At 42.0% G+C, this 18,232-nt stretch overlaps 1 protein-coding gene across 2 annotated transcripts in view; it reads left to right on the forward strand.

The window, feature by feature from the left end:
- The window catches only part of paqr3a (progestin and adipoQ receptor family member IIIa), a 52,437-nt gene extending 36,771 nt beyond the window's left edge, over positions 1-15,666 (forward strand). For both annotated transcript variants that reach the window (XM_030060373.1, XM_030060374.1), the window contains exons 3-7: positions 5,420-5,582; positions 6,237-6,392; positions 11,902-12,099; positions 13,977-14,067; positions 15,510-15,666. In XM_030060373.1, the coding sequence (XP_029916233.1) occupies positions 5,420-5,582; positions 6,237-6,392; positions 11,902-12,099; positions 13,977-14,067; positions 15,510-15,652 (751 nt within the window). In that variant the 3' untranslated portion in view covers positions 15,653-15,666. The remainder of the gene's footprint in view (positions 1-5,419; positions 5,583-6,236; positions 6,393-11,901; positions 12,100-13,976; positions 14,068-15,509) is intronic.
- The last annotated feature ends 2,566 nt before the right edge of the window (positions 15,667-18,232 follow it).

An 18,232-nucleotide genomic window follows, 5' to 3' on the forward strand; every position in this document is an offset into this window, starting at 1 on the left:
TGTTTCCTTCTGAGATACAGCAGCATTTCTCCCACTTCTACCTGCAGAGCTGACACAGAGGTTGTTTTGCGCGCACCACAGCAAAGTCACGCCCTGCGTTCCAAATCGCATACTTACACTTTTTACTTTTAGTATGTACTGCAGCTGCCCTTACAAAGTATGTAGTTTAGTATGTATTGGGACATACTCATTATTTTTTTCCCTACTAAATAGTATGGTAGTATGGGTATTGGAACGCAGGGTCAGTGCTTGAGCTTGCATGTGGGCAACACTTTCTCCCAGAATGCATTTCTTCTTCTTCTTCATCTTCTTCTTCTGCTGCTGCTGCTTCTTCTTCCTGAGATAAAAACAAGTTGCAAATCAGTGTAGTTCCATAGCGCTACCTCCTACTGTAGTGGAGTACGGAGCTTATACATCGCATTACGTACATTTAATTATACTAAATTATATTCTATAACTTCACCTTCCCTAAAGATACAGTACACACACACACATTATATATAATGTTGGGCAAGCTACTTGGAAAATCCAGTCAGCTGAGCTACTAGTTAGTCTCTATTAAATGAAGCTTCACTACACTGAAGCTACCCACCAGAGAAATGTAGCAAGCTAAGCTACAATACAATGACAAAATGTAGCCCAACTACATCAAAGCTACGTTGTTGTTGTTGTTGTTGTTGTTTTTAACATTGAACCAACTTCATTCCAAGTCACTGCTATCTTAGTGATCAATAAGATTTCTGCTTTTACTGCTACAAACCATTGCAACAAAAGCAAACACCATGCTTCACATAAAAAACAAGTGGTGTGTATATGCTCATGTGGGGGAAGCGTGTATATGTTAGCGTGTGTGTTTGTGTGTGTGTGTCTGTCTGTCTGTATGTATGTGTGCACACCTGTGTCTGCAGTATGCCTAAAATTAGGGCTCATTTGGACGACAATGTGTAAATATCCCTAAAACTCAATAAGTTGGTTCAAACCACCGGAGCAAAAGAAGAAACCCTGCTCCGAACACTAACAGCTTGGCAAAAAAAAAAAAAAATTACATGTAATGTGTGTGTGTGTGTGTGTGTGTGTGTGTGTGTGTGTGTGAGAGAGAGAGAGAGAGAGAGAGAGAGAGAGAGAGAGAGAGAGAGAGAGAGAGAGAGAGAGAGAGAGAGAGAGAGAGACCAAGTTTCTGCTTCTAAAGTTTTTCCTCAGTGGATATAGAGGCCAGGCATCCTGATCTTTCTTACAACAGCTGCTTGTTCACGTGTTCACGCGAAACAGAAACATTTCAAAATGCTCACCTCCCTCCTCCTCTGTCATCTTTGTCACCCGCATGCACTATTCCCGCTGCAGCAGACAAGTCCGCATCAGCGGCAGGATAGGTAGGCGACGTTACACGGAAAAACGTCTGGCGGCTGCACGTACAGGTCTGTGAGTGGCGGCGACGTCACCCACCGCTTCTAGATTTCAAACCGCAGCAAAAGCTCCGCTGCGTTTAAGGTATAGAAATGCCTGGGAAAATGTAGCTTCTGTGGACGCTACCGCGCCATTTAATCATTAAAAAAGTTTCACTGCTCAAAAGCTATTTGATTTAAGAAACAGCGACGTTACAACCACGCTACTGAGAAATGTAGTTAAACTAGTAATATCGCTACTATATATAAATACACTACTCACAAAAAGTTAGGGATATTTCGGGTGAAATTTCAGGATGAACCTAAAATGCATTCTAACCTTTACAGGTGAACTTAATGTGACCTTGTGTAACCTTTTGAATGCACATGTCCAACTGTTCAATGTTTCAGTACTTTTTGCACAAGTTGCTGTTCTCTAACAAGGAGTTTAACGGCAAAATTCACATCAGGTGTTTGATCCATGAATCGACCAATAAATTTCCTGGTTCAATTAGAATTGGCATTTAAACAGTCCTCCTCATCATGCTGTTCACATTTTGACATCATGAGACCAAGACGACACGTCAGCACAGAACTGCCCTACACTTTGTGAATGGTACAGTGACAAGCCCATGCTACCTGAATAACATCATTAATCCAGTCAGTGTGCCCCTGCATGAACAACACAGGCCTAATTTCATCTTCATGGACGACAATGCTCCAGCTCATCGAGGTCGTATCATTAGGGAATGGCTGCTGGAGACTGGGGTACCTCAAATGGAGTGGCCTGCACTTTCTCCAGACCTGAATCCCATAGAAAACCTATGGGATCAGCTGAGTGGCCGTGTAGAGGCTCGGAGCTCTGTACCCCAGAACCTCAATGTCCTGAGGGCCGCCCTTCAAGAAGAGTGGGATGCCATGCCTCAGCAGACAATAAGTCGACTTGTGAACAGCATGAGACGTCGTTGTCAAGCTGTAATTGATGCTCAAGGGCACATGACAAGTTATTGAGACATTGGCATTTTTTGTTGTGGTATATCCACCACTGTTGTTGGCTTTTGTTTCAAGAAATTGTTTGAGATGAGGAAATCACCAGTGTATGCTTTTACTGCACTTCCATTCTTCTGTTTCCTTTTGCTCATCCACCATAAGCGCCCTCTCTGTCTGGTACCTTCTACAACTGTTGACTATGTACGCGTCTGTCCCACAGTGATTGCATTAACATATAGGATGCATCCCAGTGATGTGCAGAGTTTTATTTAACATACTGTGCTGCAAGTCACAACCATGCAGTTACACTCTCTGCTATTAACTGAAGTGCCTTGTCCTGCTGTTGGACCTGATCATGCCATTTTTTTACTGCTATTTAGGGCCCGAGCACTGGAACAGTGCGAAGCCCTATTGTTATTGTAGTGTTTTTTCTTCTCCTTCTCCTTTCTTATTATTATTACGTCTAAGTAACCCTTAATTTGACCCCCTAAACATGCTCAAAAACTCACCAAATTTGGCACGCAGGCCAGGTCTGGCAAAAAATTTTATAAAATGGACAAACGGACACCCTAAGTGCAAAAATGGGCTCGGTAGCGCCACCTAGGCACACAAAGGCAGCCGCTGCGGCCCACAGGAATGTGCTAGAAAGACCAAACCAATGCCGAAATGTAGGTCTCATCAAGCCCTACAAATCACGCGCTGACACCCCCCCTCTAAAACCAACAGGAAGTCCGCAATTTGCGTTGGAATGTTCACGTTCTCGCCCAAAATTCCGCTTTGAACAAAATCTTTCTCCTCCCAGGGCGTAAATGTCAGCGGCTTGAAAATTTAACAGATGACAGAGGACACAGTGCTGAACAAAAGTTGCTAAAGACTTGTTAATAATTTGAATCGTTTGGATTTTATAAGCCCTCAAAGTCGGAGTGGCCAAAACCAACACCTCGTTTTTTCCCATGGAGTTTGGTGTGAAGAGGCTGACACCTGGCACTAATTAGGCCCGTGGAGTCTAAAGTAAAAGTCTGACAGCTTTGAAAACTATGCAGATGGAAAGAGGACAAAAATTCCTACAAAAATATGTAGTTTTGATGTGGATTGGACCAAGTTTGTGGGAGTTGTGAAGAGTTTTCAAACATTTTTGACTCTGGTGTGCTCTGCTCTGCACTCTGCCTGGACATGTGACTCACTCTAGCTGCCTCAGGAATGCGCAATACACACCCATTGTAAGAGCTCAGAGGGAGCAGAAAACACTCTCAAACTAAAACTGCCATAACTCCAAAACGGTAAAAGATAGCAAAATCATGTAAATGGGAGATTTATACATCCGAGTCTCGTGACTCGTTTAAGCTTTGAATCAAGTCTGTCACTCAAACGGTGACCAAGCTGTGACACCTCATACAGGGGTGGGTTTTCTGGATTTCTCCATTGGATTGAATGAGGATTTCTCTGTCTGCCTGCATTTTGGTGTGATCACGCCACAGCTGCCACTACTCAAGTCAGTCACACACTAGGACATGCTAAGGGCGCCATCTGCTGGAGGGGTGCTGCTAGTGGCCAGAGGGGCACCAGCAGCGAATGTACTACCAGTGGGTTTTTGTTGGCGTCGTGTGTGTGTGTGTGTGTGTGTGTGTGTGTGTGTGTGTGTGTGTGTGTGTGTGTGTGTGTGTGTGTGTGTGTGTGTGTGTGCGCACGTGCGTATGTGTGTGTGTGTGTGTGTGTGTGTGTTTGTGTGAGTGAGTGAGTGAGTGAGTGAGTGAGTGAGTGTGTGTGCCTGCATTTTGGTGTGATCATGCAGCAGCTGCCAGTAGTCCTGTCGGTCACACACTAGGACTTCCGCGCCCTTTCAAAATAAAAGCCCAAAACTCTTTCACAATAAAAGCACCGAAAAATACCCTTAAAACTGGAACACACGGACGAATTGTCCGCGCTTCGACACGCGCGCCGTCCCCGACGTGTGCGGGGGGGCGAGGGCCCGTCCAACGCTGCTTGCAGCTTTAATTTTTTTTTTTTTTTTTACCTCTCAAATTTCAAAATGAGGATCCATTTATTTATGTGTTGCATGCTTACTTCTCCATGCACAGTTTCAGTACGTACAAATAAGCATTTTTCTGGCGCTGGGAAGCATCAAGCTGGCGATCACACTTAACAAAAACAAACATTTGATTCTGAGGAAAAAAGAGTGAAATCCAGGCACTCAAGTGAATTAATAGGTTTAAAAGGCCTTTAATTAATTAATTGAACTTCCTCCTTTTGTCTTCCCATTCTTGATGCCAAACACCCTGAGAAAGGCCGCATTAACCTATTAATTCACTTGAGTGCCTGGATTTCACTCTTTTTTCCTCTTTTCATTACTTTCCCCATATACTCCATGAGCACCAGTGAAGGGGATTCCAGTAGCGCTCTGTCCTTTTTTCCTTTTTTCTTTTTCTGCAAAGATTTGATTCTGTCAAGCCCCAAAATTGTGTTAAAGGAGCCCAGCAGCCATAGCAGCTTAATATGGGGTCACGATGAGCAGAGATGACGGGTAAATGAGCTGTCTGGTAGGATTTATTTATCTGTTTGTTTTATGGTTTGTTTGATAGGGATCAACATGATGTACACAGACAAACTGAAAACAGTCATCCAGTGCAGGCATCATAGTGTTTGGAGCAGACGTTAATTTGAAACACCTGTCCCCAGAAGGGCTTTTTGTGAAAATAAATTAAATTAAAACAGTAAGACAAACAGAAGATGAACTGAATACAGCAAGATACAACAGACAGGAACGACCGGTCTGCATGAAATGTTGGGATTATTCCATTTGTCGTCAGCTGCATGTGAGATTTGCTTCACAAAACCAATCAAATTGCAACATGGCAGCGGAATAAATAAAAAAAATGCAGCCAAAACAGATTTAACATCGTTACTTCTGAGAAAAACTCTGTGGCATCGTTTGAGCAGAGGCATAAATCTGCAGGAAACAGTGAACAGGTAAACGTTGGTCTGCTGCTGTGTGTGTGTGTGAGCTCGTCATCAGTGTGTGTGTGTGTGTGTGTGTCTCCTCCCTGCAGCCTCTTCATCCTCTCCAACGAGACGGTGAATATCTGGAGCCACCTGCTGGGCTTCCTGCTCTTCTTCTGCCTGGGAGTGTACAACATGGCCTCGGTGCTGCCGGCCACCGGAGCCTCCCGGGAGGATTACGTCATCTACTCCATCGGCCTCTTCTGCTTCCAGGTACGGGCCGGCAGCGGTGACCGACGACGCCGACTTTGAATTTCCTGCTTAATGCAGCTTTAATGAAATGAGCCTGAAGCAAAAATGAGCTCTGACAGGACGCCTGAATATTGACGTTATTTGTTAAACTCATGGAACTGAAGCAATTAGCCGGTGCACAGGAAATTAATCAGCTGTAATTTCAAAACTTAATTAATCATTTTAGTCATTTATCAGTTTAAAAACACCCAACACTGTCTGATTCAAGCTTCACTAAGATTATAAGATTCACCTCCTTTCCTTCGTTCATATCTTTATAAAATTAATACTTTGGAAGGCTAAAGAAGACATTTGAAGATATCACTTTGCGCTTTATTTTTTTAGACTTTACAGACCAGATAATTGACATTTTAATCAACAGGGAAAATAATGATTAGTTTGATACACCTGAAGCCTGTATTCACGTCATTATGGAGCCGTTACCTGCACGCCTCTCTCAGCACTGACCACAAATCGTCAAATCTGATGTAGAAATCCAAGTCTGAAGAAAGTGCGGAGTTTTGAAATGGGAAATATTAATCTGTAATATTTCTTATTTGGTGTATTTTCATCCATATTGCACGCTCTGTGGTTTGTTTGACAAAGTGAGCTTGATGTTTGTGTGGCCGTCCTCAGCTGTGCATGCTGTGCTCCGTGGGCTACCACCTGTTCTGCTGCCACCGCTCCGAGAAGACGAGCCGCCGCTGGATGGCGCTGGACTACGCCGGGATCTCCATCGGCATCCTGGGCTGCTACGTGCCCGGGGTCTTCTACGCTTTCTACTGCAATAACGTGAGTTCATGTCGCAGCTGCACGAGGCTTCGGTATTTTTTGTCTTTTTGAATGTGTAGTAGCTTTATTTTATGAATAAATAACGGACTGAGAGGCTGTTCACTTCTTTACTTGTACTCTGTGTACAACACTTGTAAGTAGAAAACCTAAATAGAAAAATAGGAACTCTTATATTTAAATAGAAAAACAGGAACTCTTATATTTAAAAAGAAAAATAGGAACTATTACATTTAAATAGAAAAATAGGAACTATTATATTTAAATAGAAAAAGCACCTTAGCTCCTCTCTAACCTTATTCTACATGTTGAGGATGGCCGTCTTGGTAGTGGCGATCCAGCGTTTGGCTTCATTTACATCCTTTCATCATTTTGCAATTTTTTTTTGGCCGATCCTGATATCCAATTTTTTTTTTCTCCCCCAAATCTGACTTGCCATTTCCGGTTTTCTTTTTAAGAGCTATAATTCACAGTATACAAATATTTTTTTAACTTCTCTTTAATGAGAAATTCCCAAATCGTATCAGTTTGAGCAGGTCTCAGAACAGCAGAGTAATACTACAAGGCACCAGTTCTCAGTTATAAAATAACTGGCAAGCTTGTGTTCTTCTTTGAAACTAAATCCTCCATGTCTGGATATCAAAGCGCTGCAAGCTGCCAGCACAACAACTCCATGTGCATTTTCTTTCAAAATAAAAGTCCAAAGATGCCGCAACAGCTCAGTATTTGATATTCTTAAAAATAGCAAATGATGGCAAATACCGCAGTTTTCAATAATATCTAATATCGGCTCAGACCCCATCTGCACGCTCGCTGGCCGATCGGTCTCTGCAGCACCCGGTGCTTTTTCACATCACAGCGGCAGAGTTTTGTATCAGATGAGGAGGAAACAGATGTTGTGTCTCCAGGCTGCAGCGATGATCAGATTTGTCTCTGTTTAAAAGGCGAGTTGGTACAGAAAGCAGCTTTTTCCTCGAGTTGTTGTGGTCGGATGTTATTTGAGAAGCTGCAGTGACGCGGACAAGATTTCCTGAACCCAACTGAAATCTTTCTGACGAGAGATTCCAGCTGTTCACATGGACTTTTCTGACTTTTTGTTTTCAGTTTCAGTTTAGTTTTAATTCGTTTTTGAAAACCCGCTTGCTAGTTTTGGTTTGGTTTTTTCAAAAGTGCTTAGTTTTATTTTAGTTTTTATTAGTTTCAGTCTTTTTGGTAAAATGGGGTGTTTGTCGAGAGCGAGATTCAAAAAGGTCAGAAAAGTATTGTTTCAGTTAGTTATCATTTCTTTATAAAGCCTCTTTTCCTTGTTTCTGTCAGTTTTTCTCACATCTAGTTTTTGTTATTTAGTTAGTTTTCGTTAACAGTAATAACCCTGACATGGAGGCTAAAGTGATCCAATAAGTTGTGCCTTTACCTGCCCCAAACACGAGCAGAGAGAACAGATTTATTCCAACCAGACAGAAAAACCAGCAGATTAAGATTTTTCATGCTTATTAGGCGCCGATATTTTCCTATTGAACAGATTAATAATGGTTTACAGCAGCTCTCTCAACCTGATTGGAAATTCCTCCTGATCGGGCCGGTCTCCTCTGATCGAGGTGGTCACATGAGGCATTTTTAATCTGATTAGACTGTTATTCAGATTATTAGTGGAACATTAGGCTCCATGTAAGTGCAGCTGGTGATGTTGATAGATGGTTCTGGTGTTCCCTGCTGCTTTGCGGTTCTCTGTGGGAACTGATGTCAGCAGAACAGCTGTATGGAGCAGCAGCCACTCCTAAGGCCAGGGGAAGTGGGCGGGGCCACCAGCACTACCAGCCAATCAGCAGCCAGAGGCTCCAGAACGGCCCGTTAGATTCCAGGTGCAGCGGGAGGTCTTTCAAAATGAGTTCCCTAAATTATTTCCTCACTGCCTTCTTTCATTGAAGAATCACAGTTTTGTTTCTGACACAACAGCTCATCATATTAAACTACAACAAAAAAAGAATGAAAGAAAATGGAAATAATGATGATGAAATTAATGCCCTTAAAAGTTCTCCAAAGTTCACTTTTGTTGCTGTTTGTGTTTGTAGAAGTAAACAACAGCAGCCAGTGTTTGTGCAGATGTAGATGAATTTAGCCAGCTGACAGAAAACACCAGGCTTTCCTTTACGTAGAAGACGCACCTGCTTTATGATGTGAATATACAGTCATATCCAAAATGCAAAAATGTGAGACGCTCTGCTTCAACTGTCTTTGTGATTTAATTGTTGTGAGGCTCGGTTTAATTGTAAAAATCTTACAGTTACGTCCCTCTCTGCTCGCTCTGGTTCCATCTGATCTGCCTCCCCCTGAAGCTCATTTTAGTCCAGTGATTTTAGGCCAAAATTAGGGTCAACTAGGACAAATTGCAAGAGAAGCAAACTCAACTGATTTTGTACCTGAGTGAGGGAAAAAAAGTCCCAAGAAATCCCATTGGTGGAAAGTTTTGAAAATCGCCTCCATATGACCACATATTACCAAAAAACACTGTTTTTAACACACAGGGGAAAGGGGTTCAAAATTTATTTTCAGATATCACTATAAAAATTCACAAGTTGATTACACACACAAAGACAAGAAAAAAAGTCTATTACAAGTTCTTTGAATTATTCTGTTTACACATGCATATCACACATTATCTGATTTGATATGCGCTAATAAGGAATATAAGGAATAAATGCCAGAAGAGACATTTAAACAGTGAATTAAATGGTTACTATATATATAGTAACCTTGAATTAAAAGGTTACTGTATAACAGTGAATTAAAAGGTTACTATATATATAGTAACCTTTTAATTCACTGTTTAAATGTCTCTTCTGGCATTTATTCCTTATATTCCTTATTAGCGCATATCAAATCAGATAATGTGTGATATGCATGTGTAAACAGAATAATTCAAAGAACTTGTAATAGACTTTTTTTCTTGTCTTTGTGTGTGTAATCAACTTGTGAATTTTTATAGTGATATCTGAAAGTACATTTTGAACCCCTTTCCCCTGTGTGTTAAAAACAGTGTTTTTTGGTAATATGTGGTCATAAATAGGTGATTTTCAAAACTTTCCACCAATGGGATTTCTTGGGACTTTTTTCCCCTCACTCAGGACAAACTGAGGATACAAAATCAGTTGAGTTTGCTTCTCTTGCAATTTGTCCTAGGTTTTTTCATAAAATGACTGGACTATTTTGCTGTCGCACTCGCCGCAAATACAAATCTAACGTCAGATACGGCTGCACAGAGGCGGCTACCGCGTTACATCGACATCTGACATCTAACACGCTCCCCGGAGAGAGCGCCGAGCTCAACATCAGCTGCCTCAGAAAAGCCGTAATTGAATAAAAGCTGAACCCGAGCCCACCAGTCTGGCTTCCTCCTGCTGGAGTCATTGTTCCTGCAGAACAAGCGGCGCGACACCTTCGCCGCGCTCCCTTATTTGGAAAACAGCCTCTGATGACACAAGCCAGTTTCAGCTCCTTATTCCAGCCGCCCACCATGATTTCTTTCTTTCATTTTTTTTTTTTTTTTTTTTTTTTTGATATTTTATTCCCAGTTACTTCTCTCTTTTTTTTTTTTTTTTTTTTTTCTCCTAAAGTGTTTGGCTGTGCCTGGGCGTTCGCTTTCCCCCGCATGTTGGAAAGCGCCGCGTTATTTTGCCCCCAGAACGCAGCTGAAATCTGCTCCAGACCAAACCAGATGGCTGCGTTCACGGAGCGGTCCGTCACTCCTGTTCCCCACCATATGACGTTCGCAAGTCTGAGAGCCGGCTCCGCGAGGCCCCCCCGCCCCCCCTCCTCCCCTCCCCTTGGCCAAGACTGGGGCTCGGCGTTCGGGCGGCTACTACTACGGCAAGCCAAGTCCCCGAAGCAAACTGATTTTTTTTATATTTAGCCAGTAAAAAAACTCTCTCGTCTTCTTGTCAAGAGTTTTGAGAATGCAAATTTGGAAAAAAGAACACGATGTCTGTTATCTATACGGGAGGAGAGCTTGTAAAAAAAAAAAAAAAAAAAGAAAAAAGAAATAGGAAAAAAAAAAAACTTGGCTGGTTGTGAGCGGGCCCTCGTTTCCTGGTGCAAATTTATTCACTGTGAAATTCAGCAGGACTCTTTCACATGAGGACGTGTGACTGGACGGAGGCCTACACCGGCACAAATGCCCAGAAGGGACGAGGCTGTCGAGGCTGTGCACAGGCGCTTATAGAAGCTGAGACGTTAACTCGTTAGAGAGCAGATCTCACCGCTCGCCTCGGCGTCTCAAACCAAACGATTCTCTCACTCAGAGTCAAACAGTAGCCGTTGTTTTATTTGTTGGCGTGTAAACGTGGCCGGTGTGTCGTCGTTCAGCAAAATCTGAACAATAAACCTACAGATGACACCCTGCTGTCGAGTTAAAGGGCTCATTTGTATTTTTTGAAGTGGGATTAGGAGGTGCTTATCTGTAGTCTGTGTAGAACCTGCAGTAGACGGCGGTCGGCGGTCCTGTGGTTTGCCAAGCAGTTTGCTGCTGAGGCAAAACATATTTTAGTCACGCAAAGAAACTGAATATTTAGATTATTTTCAGACACTGCATTTTCTCAAATGTAGAGCGTCTGTATTCCTACACACAATCGCAGCACTGGATTACGCTGCTGTGTGCGTTTGCATTTGTGTGTGTTGAAGTTCATTGGGGATTTATTCATTATTTTTCAATTCCAGCCGGACTTAAAGACCCCAAGAAATGGACTCGTACTTTCTTGGTTTGATGTGCTGGGGGAAGGGAAGGATCATTCACCAGTGCAAACCAACAGAGAAATACACTTTTATTTTGAAGGGACAGGTGGATGAGAGAGGATGTTCAGAGATTTGTGAAGGTTTTATTGGTTGAAATTTTAATTTACAGCCACGAGTGCAGGATGATGTCACTGTTTAAGATGCTCCTCTGAGGTCATTTCATGGAGACTTATACTTACTATGAAACATGCACATACTCCACAACTTACGAGCGCAGATTCAAACGGCTCCTGAAAATTCTGAAAAATCAGTGAATTCAAAAAAAAAAAAAAAAAAAAAAAAAAAAACGACTGGTTTCAACTTCTCAGGTCTTCATCAGTGTCTAAAAAAATAAAATAAAACAGATTAGTATCTAGGATTTCATTAAACTCAGTATGTATTTTCCACTGTGTTCATGTTATGTTCGCTTCCCCTGCAGAAAAAAAAAAAAAAAAAACAGAATAATGAACTTAACTAACCTGATCAAGGAATAAAAACTCATCTTATGTTTTTCTAGGTCGTGGAAATTTAATATTTTAGTCGTGGAAAAGTCAGTGAGTTTGTCCTGAAGGCACCCCGTGTGAGGGGAGACGTCAAAATAGGCTTGAAATTTGGATTTATTTGAGTGTGAGTGAGTGTGTTTGTGTTCAAAGAGAGCAGGAAGCTGTGTGTGTGTGTGTGTGTGTGTGTGTGTGGGCGGTGTGTTTGGCTGGATCTGACCCCCTGCCCCCCCTCCTCCCTGCAGTACTGGCGTCAGGTGTACCTGGTGACGGTCCTGGCCATGATCCTGGCCGTGTTCTTCGCTCAGATCCACCCACATTACCTCAGCAAGCAGTGGAAGCGGCTGCGCTCGCTCATCTTCTGCTCGGTGGCCGGATACGGCCTGGTGCCCACCGTCCACTGGGTGTGGCTCACCGGGGGCTTCTCCTCCGAGCTCGTCCAGGTGAGCCGCTTCACCTGCACGTCGCTGCTGCTTCGACACAGTGACGCCGCAAAACACCGACCTGACAGACAAAACTTCAGTATTTTCACCAGGGCTTCACCTCATCAGTATTTTTAATGTTGATTGACCTCATGATGGTTTTGGAATTAATGGATTTATCACTTTTTTCACACTTGATAGACAAACTGCTGATTGTTGATTAATTGAATGATTGTTTTTGGGATTAGTCAGCTAATCTCAGTGTTAAAACTACAGAGGAATGAGGATCAGAGCCCAAATCTCTGCCATCGCAGCCCAGAAAACCCCAAAGTATTCATTTAATAAAGAGATGAACGGAGAAAAGGAAGACAGTCTCAGCATCTGAGTGAAGCTGGAATCAGAAGATTTTACTCACTGCAAAAACGCAAAATCTTACCTAGATTATTTGTCTTCTTTCAAGTCAAAAATGTCTTATTTCTAGTCAAAATATCTCATTACACTTAAAATAAGACATGATCACCTCAGAAGTAACAATTTTCAGTTGTTTCAAGTGAAAATTTGCTTGTTTCATTGGCAAAATTTGCCAGTGGAAAAAGTGAAAATTCACTTGAAATAAGTGAAAATTAGCTAGAAACAAGAAACAAATTTTGCCAATGAAACAAGCAAATTTTCACTTGTTTCAAGCAAATTTTCACTTGAAACAAGAGACAGTTGTCTAAAAACAAGTGACTTCTGAGGTGATCATGTCTTATTTTAAGTGTAATAAGATATCTTGACTAGGAATAAGACATTTTTGACTTGAAATAAGACAAATAATCTTGGTAAGATTTTGAGTTTTTGCAGTGCTTGATAAACGACTGAAACCATTAATACATCGATCAAAATTCAACTTTATTTTCCGTCAATATGCTAAGCGATTAATCGACTAATTGTTTCATCACTAATTTTCACCAAATGTGATGTGCGAGCTGAAAAAGTGTTTCAGCGTTTCCTCCGGAGCTCGTCCTCTACCTGCAGACGGCTCACAGGCCGGAGGAGGAGCGTCAGTCTGTGTCTGTGCCCAGTCCTGAACTGGATCCCAGTTCAGATCAGCTGGTGGTCAGACTGGAGCCAGAGCAGAACACACAGCTCACACACCGAAACCTTTTGTGTCGCGGTTTCCCCAAAGCTGTGAGCTCAGGTGTGTCACGTTTCGGTATCTCAGGGAAATAACCCCAGGTCAAGTTCAGTTTTAAGCATTAAAATTCTTTTATTTTGAAACTCTGTGCACAGTTATAAAAGTCCAAACGAGACAAAACTGTGATAATGCCAGCTTATTGATCAGCAAAATGACCTCATTTTTGATTTTGGTAATGGAGTAAATGTTTTAGTTGTAACTAGAGAGAGACCAAGAGAGAGAAGTGCACCAACAACACATTTACTTTTCATTCATTCAAGTTGTTCTTTTTTTCCAAAGTTTTTCCAAAATTATTTTTTTGATTACTTGTAAACATTTAATTGACACATCTTTAACATTTAAAGTCAGTAACATTAATGTGACTGTCTGTTTGTTCATTTAAGTTATGACAGTATCTCATATCAGATATCAGACTTACATCTGCTCCTTCTCTTCCAAATAAAAATGAAACCTTTGGGATTTTCTGGCTGCTGGTCAAACTAAGTGTGCTGTTTTAATTTTCATTTTGCCTCTGGTCAATAGCCCTGATTAATACCAATACCCAGCCTAGCAGAGGTCTGATCAGTCACTGTTTCAAGTTGTTCTCCTCAGACGCCGGGCTCTTCTCAGTCGGGTCTGAAAAAGTTTCTGTAGCTCCTCACTTTGAGGTCATTTTTCGCTGTTTTTTTTTTTGTTTGTTTTTTTTTCCCATCTGTGATTAAACGTTTTTTCTGTCCTTCAGGCTTTCGTTCCTCGGGTCCTCGGGATGTATTTCATCGCTGCGTTAGCTTTCATTTTCTACGTTTCTAAAGTCCCTGAACGCTACTTCCCAGGTAAGTTCACATCATTCCATCTGCTCTTCTGTCTTTTTTTTTCTATTGTTTTTTCTTTTTTCCCCATTTGCTGTCACTGAAATATAGTGTTGACACAACTACATCTGTTCACGAGGGTAACCACATATTCACTATCAATGTACATTTACATTCACATGAAGAGATGGAGTGAAATACCAAACTAAATTATGTGAATAATATAAAAAAAAGTGAATCCAGATCCCAGATAAGCACATCAGTGTGTTATATTTAAAAAATAAGAAGTCAAGTTTCTTTTTTCTTTTTTTTTAAAAGTATAAACTTGTCATTAAATGTGACTCGGTTATTCTTCCCCTTCTCTCCTTGTGTTCCCTGTTCTGTCGTTTTGCTGAGTCATGAAACGGCTGTGAACCCCCTCGTGCGACGCGCAGCTCGTTCATGTCGAAGCCGCTCGTGCGTCGATGTTGAACACGAGTCGAGTTTTTGCTTATCGGTGCATCATTTTGCGTAATTAATGACTTCATTACTCTAACATGTAATATTTAACGTATCATGGTTATCACGGCGGCTCCAGTGGCTCGTGCTTTAGAGTATCATTTGATCGTGGTTTTGATTATTGATCAGTTGTTTGAGACATTTATGATGTAAAAATGTCAAACGTCTGATTCCAGCTCCTCTAACATCACCTGCCTTTTTCCCGTTCACGTCATTATGAAGTCAAAACTTTGGATTTTTTTGTTTTCGTTTTTGTTTTTTTGGCTGCTGATCAGACTGAAGACATTTGAAAACGTCACTTCAGACATCATTTGGCTTTATTTTGACTCTTTACACACTAAATCACATTGATGCATGATGATATCAGCACGTCATAAAATCAAATATCAGCATTGGCCAGAAATGAAAATTTCTGCTGATATGACGTGTGACCGAAATCTTGAAGGTTGAATCTGCCCTGGTTGGTGATACTGTCAGGCAGAGCTTCATCCAAACCTGCTTCAGTACGATGGATCTTACAGTAAAAATAAACATGGCGTGTTTTACAGAACCTAAACTGAAGGATAAAGCTCCACCAGCAGGATCCTGATAAACGTCTGCAGCTGCTTCATTTCTCTGCTCTACCTGTAATTCAAGCAGATAACCAACCCTCACTTCACTCCACAATAAGAACAGGCATCATAATAATCTGTACATTCCACTACAGGGGGTAGACTTGATGTTCTCTGCAGTTAGGTGGGGAAAAAAATAGGTGCATATAACATTATTGGCAAAAAAAACTGCAAATATTATGCATCCTCATGAAATTATTAACCAATTGATGACAAACTTTTTTTTTTTTTTTTTTTGCAGCTTCAGTTGTAGCTCTGCTGTGTTGAAGTGTCTGACAGATGAATTGACCTGCTGTGTGTGTGTGTGTGTGTGTGTGTGTGTGTGTGTGTGTGTGTGTGTGTGTGTGTGTGTTGCAGGTCAGCTGAACTACCTGGGTGCCAGCCACCAGGTGTGGCACGTCCTGCTGGTGCTCATGTTCTACTGGTGGCACCAGTCGTCCAGCTTCATCATGGCCTACAGACACAGCCAGCCCTGCCCCGACTTCCCCCAGCACGCCTAGCAGCTCCCCGCTCGCTCACACACACACACACACACACACACACACACACACACTGACAACGACCACAGCCGCAGACTGAACCTCTGCCTCTGTTCTCCGGGCTGCAGCAGGGGCTGATGGGAGCTCAGAATCCACTCCACCTTTTTTTTTTTTTTTTTTTTTTTTTCCCAGCGGCTGATGAGTTGAAACCGCTCATTTTCTCTCCCATCGTATCCCAGCATGCTCTGGGCAGCAGGCAGGGAGGACAGGTGTGCACTGGAGTCCGTCACAAGGCTCATACAGGTAGACAGACACTCTCACACACACACACACACATACACACACACACACACACACCTGCTCACGCCTGCCTCAGCCTCTCTGGGAGGAAAGAGCCGGAGCTGCAGTGACTTTCTGCCTGGAGCCGGAGCTCCGAGAGGCCGAAGGTGCAGACAAACTTTAAAAAAAAAAAAAAATACGTTCGGCTGTGACTGACGTTCACTCGGTGGTCGTTTCTTTAACTGTGATCGCTGAACTGAGAGCAAACGGAGAAAAACGCTCCAGAAACCGACCGCAGCAGCGAAGGTGTGTTCAAACTCCCGAGGCGTCGTTACCGCGACGACGCCCTCCGTCAAATCTGTCAAATCATCAGCGGTGGAAAACGTGTGGGCGGAGCTTTTGATTGTTCAGGAGAGATCCCACCTTTTTTAATTTTTTTTTTTTTTTTTTTTTTTTTTTTTTTTAAAGAAGTGCCTGTTTGTTGCACATCATGTAGCTCCTTAAGTCAACTTGAATTTTTACATCAAGTTTTGTAACACTTAGATATTCTGTCAGTTATTTTTCACTGTTTTTAAGCCAGTGGTTCTCAACCTGAGGGGTCGGCGATCATTTTATGATGGTAGAAAACTCTATTTTGAATTTTGAATAAATAAATTTATTATAATGTTTGTACGTTTTCTAATAAATAGCTCGTTTGGAGATACGTTGCGGCCTCAAGGCGGCGTCTTCCCATTAGGAGTGAAGTCAAATGTCCTGAAAAGGAGGAAAAAAAATACGCTATAGTCGGCGCGTCGTGAGGAGTCGTGTGTGTGTGTGTGTGTGTGTGTGTGTGTGTGTGTGTGTGTGTGTGTGTGTGTGTGTGTGAGGAGCTGAGCTGGTTGAGAATCACTGGACTGAGCTGCAGCGCTGAGTTCACACGTCAGACACTCAACTAGTTTCTCATCCATCGCTGCTCTTTTTTTTTTTTTTTTTTTTAATTGTAGCTGTCATTGTGCTGAACATTTTTATAATCAGTAAAAGCCTGTGATGGCGCCCCCTGGTGAGACAACAAGCTAAATGGAGCTGAAACATTTGATGTAACACGTTCAGATCCAAACCAAAGACGCAGAACGAAACTCCAAACTCTGTAGGATTTTTTTTTTTTTTTTTTTTTTTTTAATTCTGTGCTGCTGCGACCGAGCTCAGTCGCCTGTACGGCGTTCGAGCGGCAGATTTCTGACGCTGATATTTACGAGGTACTCTGAACGTACCACAAAGACTCATGAACTACAAGCGTGCGAGTCCCCGGCGCTCCAGGGCTCTCTGGCCTGGATCGCCTCTGTGAGCAGTTTGCTTCAGAAAAACTGAGTCCCCGACCTGCAAATTTTTAAAAAATGTTTTCCAACATTTCATGATTTTTCTCCCCTTTTTCTTTCTTTTTAAAACATTCAAGCACTGAAAAAAAGAGCTGCATCCTCACGCACTGCGGGGGGTTTTTCTCAATATTGTGCAGTCCTGTAATCTACTGTAGATATAAATGACTTGAACAGTGTTTTTTTTTCTATCTAGCATTAATTTTTATATATCAGAGCGTCTTGTAGCTTCTGAACAAAATTGCTTTTTCTGCCTTAAGAGGAGACAGATGTGCTGTAGCAGCGAGTTCATCCCCACAACTCGCAGCCATTTATCGCCACATATAACGTTACAGGTCAGCTGTTACATGATATTTGGATGGTTTCGGTCCAAAATGTGCAAGATCCATCTCAGAAGAGGCGGCCTGACACACAACGCTTTACATTCAAGAAATATAAACGACTACAGTCTCTCAGATATCACTATTTTGTAAGCAAAGGTCTTAATGTTGCTAATTATTAAGGATTACTCTTTTTTTTTTTTTTTTAGTGAGTAATCATTAAATTAGTTTTGGCGTCCAGTTTTCAAACGGCAGCCATCTCTTTTTTATTTGTTTAGTGTGCTATTTATGCTTGTACGTTTTAGACAGACAGATGTTCTCTGGTGTTCCAGGTCAAGATTGAATCTGCTCGTTGTTGTTCTGTATTTATACCTCTGGTGACGGAGCTGGTCTGTGTTGTAATATTCTGTAAACACTTTGCTGGTTCGTCTGTCTGCGATGACGTCTGACAGAAAAGTCCGAGTCAAGTCTCCCAAACTCGTTTTGTAGCAGCTCTCGTTTCTGAGAAATTTTGTATGTTGATTTCTTTTATTATCACCTGGGCGAGGAAACCGCTCAGCCTGACTCTGAATAAAATCAACCATGCATCGTCTCCAAAGTGTGTCATTTCTGCTTCAGGTTTAAAGTCCATCCACCATGAAGAACTGAGC

The sequence above is a fragment of the Myripristis murdjan genome, chromosome 9 (assembly GCF_902150065.1).
Source record: "Myripristis murdjan chromosome 9, fMyrMur1.1, whole genome shotgun sequence".
NCBI lineage: Eukaryota > Metazoa > Chordata > Actinopteri > Holocentriformes > Holocentridae > Myripristis > Myripristis murdjan.